Below are 7,347 nucleotides of genomic sequence, written 5' to 3'. Positions count from 1 at the left end.
GAAGATAAGCGTCGGCGGCTATCCGACGATCGGCCCAGGCGCGACGGCGGAGGAGCTTCGGGCCCACCGCGACAGCCGGCACAACATCATCGGTCGTCACGCCTTCTGGAAGGGGAAAGCGTACGACGAGGTCATCGCCGCCTTTCGGCTGGCGGAGGCCAGCGTCACCCCCGACCTCACAGGCGCGAGTGGCCGCCTTCGCACCCCGGCACTGGCGCACGGCCCGGCCGTGCGGGAGTGCCGTCGTGGAGCTGCCCGCTGCGAGCCAACACCCCCTGCGGTGGCGCCGGCACCCGCACACCCCCCCCCCCCGCCATGGAGCTGCCACCGGAACAGGTGGTCCTACGCGAGGACGGCGACCCGGACGACACTCCGGGATGGCACGTCGCCCTACGGGCGTCGGAAGCGACGGCGGTGGCGGCGGCTGCGAGGGAGGCTGCCGGGGTTGCGGCCGCAATTGAAGTCGCCATGGCCATGGCGGCAGAGCAGGCCGCGATGGCGCCAGCGGAGGACGAGGAGGCGGCGGAGCAACATAAGAACGACGGCCCCGTCGACTGGGATGATGTCGCCAACCGCAGCAGCGACGACTGCGCCGTCGTGATCGACCTAGCGGGTAGCGACGAGGATTTTAATTTTCATTTAAATGACTATGTAAAATATCTCTATATATGCAACGAGAAAAAATGTGTTTGTTTAAAATTTTTACCCGGATCGCCGGCGGCGTGTACGAGCGGCGGAGCGACGTGGGTGGGGAGGGAGGGAGAGCTGCATGGGACGGGGCGGAGCGGCGGGCTGGGGCGTCGGGGGGGGGGGAGGGGCATGGGGTCGGCGGCGGCGGCGGGAGGGTGTGGCCAGGAAGGGAGAGAAGGAGGGATATAGTGTTAGGGTTAGGGAGGGGGCAGGGGCGCGCCGTTAGGTAGAGGAGGGGATGGGAGACAGGGTTAGGGTTAGGGTGGGGGCGCATCGTTAGGTAGGTTTTGTTTGTCGTCCGCTAGCTGATGACAAAGAACTGGCTGACGGTAAAAGCTACTTTGCCGTCAGCTAGGGGGCGACAAAGAAGTGGCTGACAGCAAACTGTGTCTTTGCCGTCAGCTTTTTGTGAGCGGACAGCAAAGGCCTTCTTTGTCGTCAGCAAGCTGACGACAACGAATAGGCTGGCGGCAAATTCTCTCATTCCAGTAGTGTACTAAGCTAGGACAGAGCAGCGACTAACTTTCACTCGATGAAAAATAGCAATAACTTTACTATCTCCCTTGTATGAACATTGCTTGAAGAAGAAACCATCCTCAGTGACCACTGGATCTCACAACTATTCCACGCACTCCATTGCTTTTCTTGCTACTTGTTGCCCTATGTCACTCTAGTTACATTAATAGCTAGTCGATTATGTTGCATCAATGTGCATGTTAGTTTCCTTATCCAAAGTTTGCTCCAAATTATCAGACATACATTTACTCTGACATAAATATAGAATAAATCCAATACTTATAAAAATATTGTGCTCTGCAACTCTTGTAAGTACTTGCTGGCCTGTGTCACTGTAGTTACATTGACATCTTGTTGATTATGTAGCATCACTCTACATCTTATCTTCCTCATCCTTTATTTTTGCTCTCCAAATTACCATATCTATATTTACTCTTATAAAAGTGTTGAATAAAGCCAATACTACTAGAGAAGTTTAGCTCTACATTGCTCTCGTTAGTACATTTTCGCCATGTATCGTTGTACTAAAATTGATAGGTAGTTAATTATGTGGCATCACTTTGTATCTTAGCTTCCTTATCCTTTTTTTCAATATTATCATATCTTTATTTACTCTTAGAAAAATGTAGATTAAAGACAATGTGCTTATGGAAAAGTTTTTGTGGTGAACTTCTTGAATTATTCTCCATCGACATGGAGAAGGGCTTTATAGAGCAGGTGATAACAGCTAATGTAAATCCATCCTTCTCATGCCTTCAAACTTTATTGTAGTATAGATTTGGATAGACATTACTGCCTCAATTGCTAATTAGTTTGACATTAGCATCAAATTGCATGTTTGCAACACTCTCAGTTTTCACTTTTAGTTATACAACCAGTTGCATATTCCTACCATGCGACAGATGTCGCGTTTGCGGGATACAACGCTTCCCGTGGCGCTAACGACTCTACTAGCTGCGGATGGCGTAGGGCTGCCCCCCCATCTAGAACGAGACGAAGGACACCGTCCACGTCTATCCCGCTACCACTCATCCCGGTGAATGATGTTGTCCCCTTCGAGGCCTAGTAGGAGCCGAAGCCCGAAGAAATCAGTCGATGTTGTGCTGCGGCTCTCTGCCCTAGAAGCTCACAACAAGGAGGGAATCCGGCGCGTGTTCTGCCCCGCAACCACCGACTAGGAGGAGCAGCTACTGTTGCTCGTGAGTGCGACCCCTACGCCTACCTCAACGATCTCTTGGAGGAGGGGGGGGGGAGGAGCAAGAAAGGAAGAAGAAGAGGACCATGACAACGACGAGGAGGACGAAGACTAGACGACGCCGACCCTGACAAGTGTATGTAGCAGTGCTAGGTAGCAATGTTGTTGGAAATGTCGTTAACTCATAAATTATATGTAAAACGATGCATTTTGGCCACTGAATATAGGTGCTATTAATCTATTGTGCTGATACACGTGTTGGTTAGATTATTGAGCTTAAAGTGCTCCTACAAAATCGATGAAAATAGATTAAAAAAATATGGAGGCAGCCATTTTGGCAATTCTGTGTTTGCGCACAGCCGTCGCCACCTCCATATCTATGTGTTATGACAGCTGCCGATATTCTCATATGATAACTCTACTGGAGTTGTTTTTGCTACGAGGTTTCAATACTTCTGCCGACTCTTCCAGAGCTGGTCTTACACGTCACCACTGGTTTAGCTCCATTTTTTCACGATCTTTTCGTTTTGATGTGTGATCTCAAGCATGCCGGATGCGGCCCTGCTCACCGAGCTCACGGTTTTCTCTTCCCTCCACAACAACAAACAGAGGAAAGCCGCTACACGGCGCCACAGAAAACGTTACTTCAGCTGATTCGACCTCGTACGACGCACAACTGCAAACGAGAAAAACCGTTGCGTGCATTAAGTTGTTCGGATGGCACGGGACTGTCGCATAGCAACAGCCTAACAGATAGGCCCAAAATCGTCACGCCAGCCGTCAAAGCGGCGTGTACACAGCACTTGACTGCTCAAGCGACTCAGGTCAACCCTACTCCTAGATAAACATGCAACCCGGGCGGTGCGCCTGACATTCCGTTTATTTATAGAGGAATCCCCGGCGCTCAGCAGACGCAGCGACAAGTCCGCGGCACGCGCGCGCGACCCGCCGGGGAAAGAGAGAGGGAGGTGGTGATGGGCGGCGCCGACACCCTCCTCTGGCAGGAGCCATGGTTCGTCTCCCTGGCCGTCCTCGGCGCACTGTACACAGCGGCTGTCGTGCTACGCCTCCTCTCACACCTCGCCCTCCTCCTGCGCCGGCCGAGGGACCTCCGCCGCCGCTACGGGGCGTGGGCCGTCGTGACCGGCCCCACGTCCGGCATCGGCCAGTCCATGGCCCTGGAGCTCGCGCGCTTGGGCCTCAACCTCGTCCTCGTCGGCCGCGACCCCGCCAAGCTCAAGGACATCTCCGAGACCATCTCCAAGACCCGCGCCGTGCAGACCAAGACCGTCGTCTTCGACCTCGCGCTCGTCGCCACCCCTCAAGGTGAGCCACGCGCACTGTGCACAACACAAGCATCGGCACGGCATCCATGTGAATAAGATGGAGCTGACTGTGTGATCTAGCTCACGGTGTAGACTCAACTGCTGAGCATATATACTGTATTTGGCAGGGGACGAGGCGGTGCGGCGGCTCCGGGAGGCCGTGGAGGGGCTGGACGTGGGGGTGCTGGTGAACAACGCCGGGGTGGCCAAGCCATGCGCGCTGTACGTGCACGAGGTGGACGTGGAGGCGTGGGTCCGGATGATGCGGGTGAATCTGTGGGCGCTGACGGAGGTGACGGCCGCCGTGCTGCCGGGGATGGTGCAGCGGGGCAGGGGCGCCGTCGTCAACATAGGCTCCGGGTCGTCGGAGGCCATCCCTTCCTTCCCCCTCTACACCATCTACGCCGCTTCCAAACGGTACTGCATGCGTACGCTCTTGTCAATTTCACTGCACATAGTACTAGTATACGTATCTTGGATTCTTGGGTTGGTCGCCCGCCGAAAGGCGCTTTGGTTGGTTTGCGCTTGCTGCCTTTCTAACTGTAGTAATTCATTGCGCTAACTGTTTCTTGGATGGTCATCATGTTCTTGACTCTGTACGTCTGTGTGATGTTATTCGCTTTAGTCCATGGGGTGTTTGGTTCGGAAGTCCTAGGACTGTTTCTAGTCCCAGGAACTAATCACACTAGTCTTTTTCATTAGACTAGAGTTTTTTTTAGTCCCTGTAAAAAAAAGTCCCTCCCGTTAGATTTCTAGGAATTTTTTAGGGATTTTTTCTAGTATCTGGGACTAAAAGGTCCGTGAACCAAACACCCCCTATATGCTATACAACTCTTTCTAGATTTTCTGAGTAAAATAAGTAGATAAATCACACAGGTTTTAAATCTCAGGTACGTTGCTCAGTTCTCCCGGAGCCTCTACGTGGAGTACAGAAGCAAAGGGATCGATGTGCAATGCCAGGTAAGCACACGTGATCGACCCCACTGTCCTCGAGAAAGAAAAAGCTGCACACAGACTGCAGAGATTCCAAATCAATGGAGTTTGTTTTACTCCCTCGACTAGTTTACAGTCTGCACAGCCCCATGCTGCCATGCATCTTAGGCTGGTCAGGCTGGTCATAGTGGGAGTAACATAGGTAGTAACATAGATGTCACATAAGCAAAATTGGTGATATGGCAAGTAGTTAATGAGGAGAGAGGCAAATAGAGTAACATAATATGTTACCATCACATAGCGGTTTCCAATGCATAATGAGTCTACAAAGTAATAAATGAAGGCAACTATGTTACCACACCTATGACACTACCCACTATGAAGGTAGTAACATAGACTAGTAACATATGTATGTTACTAGTCTAAGTTACTCTCCACTATGACCAGCCTCATAGTGGGAGTAACATAGGTAGTAACATAGATGCCACATAAGCAAAAATGATGATGTAGCAAGTAGTTAATGAAGAGAGAGGCAAATAGAGTAACATAATATGTTACTATCACATAGCGGTTTCCAATGCATAATGAGTCTACAAAGTAATAAATGAAGGCAACTATGTTACCACACCTATGACACTACCCACTATGAAGGTAGTAACATAGACTAGTAACATATGTATGTTACTAGTCTAAGTTACTCCCCACTATGACCAGCCTTACTCCAGATCACGGGTACTAGTAAATGTTCAAACACCGAAATGCCGGAGTCTGAAGCTCTGCACACCGACAGATTAACCTTCGAGAAGGCCGCGTTGATTACAAGCATGGAAGAACCGCCGAGATACGCGTCGGTACTCGATGATCTATTTATTGATCGTGATCGACACAGAGGTTGTTGGAACATGATCTACTACCTAGTTATCGGTCGTCAGAGAGTTGGTTCAAACCTGGTCCACCGAGTTGCATGCCAGACTATAAAACTCTTCAGGCACTAGGGATCAAAGTAAACGCTGCTAATCAGTACTCTATCATGATATGTGTGGTGCAACTGCAGGCCCCGCTGTTGGTGCCGACGAAGATGACGTCGATAGTCGCGGGGCCCGGCAAGCGACGCCGTTGCCTGCTGCAGCGGCTCCACGTGCCGACGTCGGAGGAGTACGCGCGCGCGGCGGCGCGCTGGATCGGGCACGGCCCGCTCTGCATGCCCAACCTGGGCCACCGGCTCCAGTGGCGCCTCTGCCGCGTCGTGCCGGACCGGCTCCTCGACGCGCAGCGCCTGCGCGAGAACGTGCGGCAGAGGGCCGTCTTCCAGCGGCTCCGGTCGCCGAGGGCGCCGTCCCACGCCAACGGCGGCGAGCAGAGCTAGCTTGGCCCAGGCTGCGCGCCTGCATACTTTGTGTTGGTGCATACTTTGGGTGGTAGTACTGTGTATGATTTGACATGTACTATCTGTGAGCCGCGGTTTGGTTGAAGTCGCCGTTGATGCGCGCGCAGCTGATGCCTACCTGTATCCACTTTTCTGTTGACTGCAATGTCCTTGAATTAAACGGTTCCTGGCCAGATACTTTACGTCAATGCCAAGCAAATCGACTTCTTACCAGGGATCCAAATTAGTTTATCAATTGAAGGCCAGACAAGGGATTTCACTTGTGAAAACAAACCATTGTCTTTTAACACAACACTTTTTTCCCTCCCCGAGCTGACTAACCGGTTGAAAGTCATCCTCAACTCAATCTGCTTTTGTTCCTGGACGCATGACCACGGACAATATGCTTCTAGCTTATTTTTTTTAGAGAAAAGGCCAGAGCCCGACTTTATAAATAAAGTCACTAGACAGAGTCACACCAACCACAGAGAACACCGCACAACAAGAGCAAAGTAACAACCAAAACCACACAGGCTAAAGTATAACATACATGGCTCCCAGGCCAATACACGGCGCACAGGCCGGAGAATCCGAAGGCAGCGAAATCAGGGCCAACAACTCCTAACTGCCGGCTTGAACTGGAGAAAGGGAAATAGCAGAAGCCCGAATCTTGGATATCATCACATCGAACGCATCCCGGTCCTCCTCCTTAGTCAATAATCTCCACTTCTGCAAGAATACGCAAGTTTTAAATAAGCAATCAACAGGTTTAGCAGGGAAAACATGTTCAATGATAAATTTGTTCCTTGTCGTCCATAGAGTCGAACACATCGCCGCCAATCCCACCCAAAACATTCTTCTCTGGGCCCCAACCAGGTTCGAGGCTAAGAGACGAAGGTCTGAGAAGGAAGAGGGTCTCCAAGAAACATGCAACCACGATCTGATACAACAACACAAAAGTTTAGCCAAAACACAATTGAAGAAAATATGCTTCGCGTCCTCTCTTTGCCCACAAAGAGCGCAGCGATCAGTGCCAGGGCCATTACGTTTGCGGATTTTCTCACCAGCCGGCAACCACCCGCGAGAAGCTTGCCAGAGGGAAATCTTGATCTTTGGAGGGATGCGGGCTCTCCAAATCCACTTGAATTTGGAAGTGTTGGAACCAGAAATCAGTTTGCCATATAAAGATTTCACAGAAAAACGGCCAGAAGAGGAATGGGGCCAAACCACCGAGTCCTCCTCCTTCGAGAGCATAGGCAAGAAGGCAAGAAGGCGCTGCCAGTCGACCAACTCTTCAGGAGACAGAGCACGCCGCAGCTGAA

The 7,347-nt window shown here is 51.4% G+C and overlaps 1 protein-coding gene across 1 annotated transcript; it reads left to right on the top strand.

Moving 5' to 3' along the window:
* Nucleotides 1-3,238: 3,238 nt before the first annotated feature.
* On the top strand, nucleotides 3,239-6,234 carry LOC123157301 (very-long-chain 3-oxoacyl-CoA reductase 1). Its single transcript, XM_044575559.1, has 4 exons — nucleotides 3,239-3,727; nucleotides 3,855-4,143; nucleotides 4,617-4,686; nucleotides 5,714-6,234. Exons 1-4 carry the CDS (start codon nucleotides 3,376-3,378, stop codon nucleotides 6,023-6,025), a joined length of 1,023 nt encoding a protein of 340 aa, XP_044431494.1. The 5' UTR covers nucleotides 3,239-3,375; the 3' UTR covers nucleotides 6,026-6,234.
* Nucleotides 6,235-7,347: the final 1,113 nt, after the last annotated feature.

This window comes from Triticum aestivum, chromosome 7B, assembly GCF_018294505.1.
Source record: "Triticum aestivum cultivar Chinese Spring chromosome 7B, IWGSC CS RefSeq v2.1, whole genome shotgun sequence".
NCBI classification, from domain to species: Eukaryota; Viridiplantae; Streptophyta; class Magnoliopsida; order Poales; family Poaceae; genus Triticum; species Triticum aestivum.
Note: the sequence above shows the minus strand (reverse complement) of the source record. Positions and strands in the feature narration are given on the sequence as shown.

Excerpts from the sequence above, each read along its gene's own strand:
- LOC123157301 (XM_044575559.1), top strand. The coding sequence starts at position 3,376 with ATGGGCGGCGCCGACACCCTCCTCTGGCAGGAGCCATGGTTCGTCTCC. Across the intron at positions 4,144-4,616 it reads ATCTACGCCGCTTCCAAACG|GTACGTTGCTCAGTTCTCCC; the intron begins GTACTGCATGCG and ends TTTAAATCTCAG. Across the intron at positions 4,687-5,713 it reads GGATCGATGTGCAATGCCAG|GCCCCGCTGTTGGTGCCGAC; the intron begins GTAAGCACACGT and ends GTGCAACTGCAG.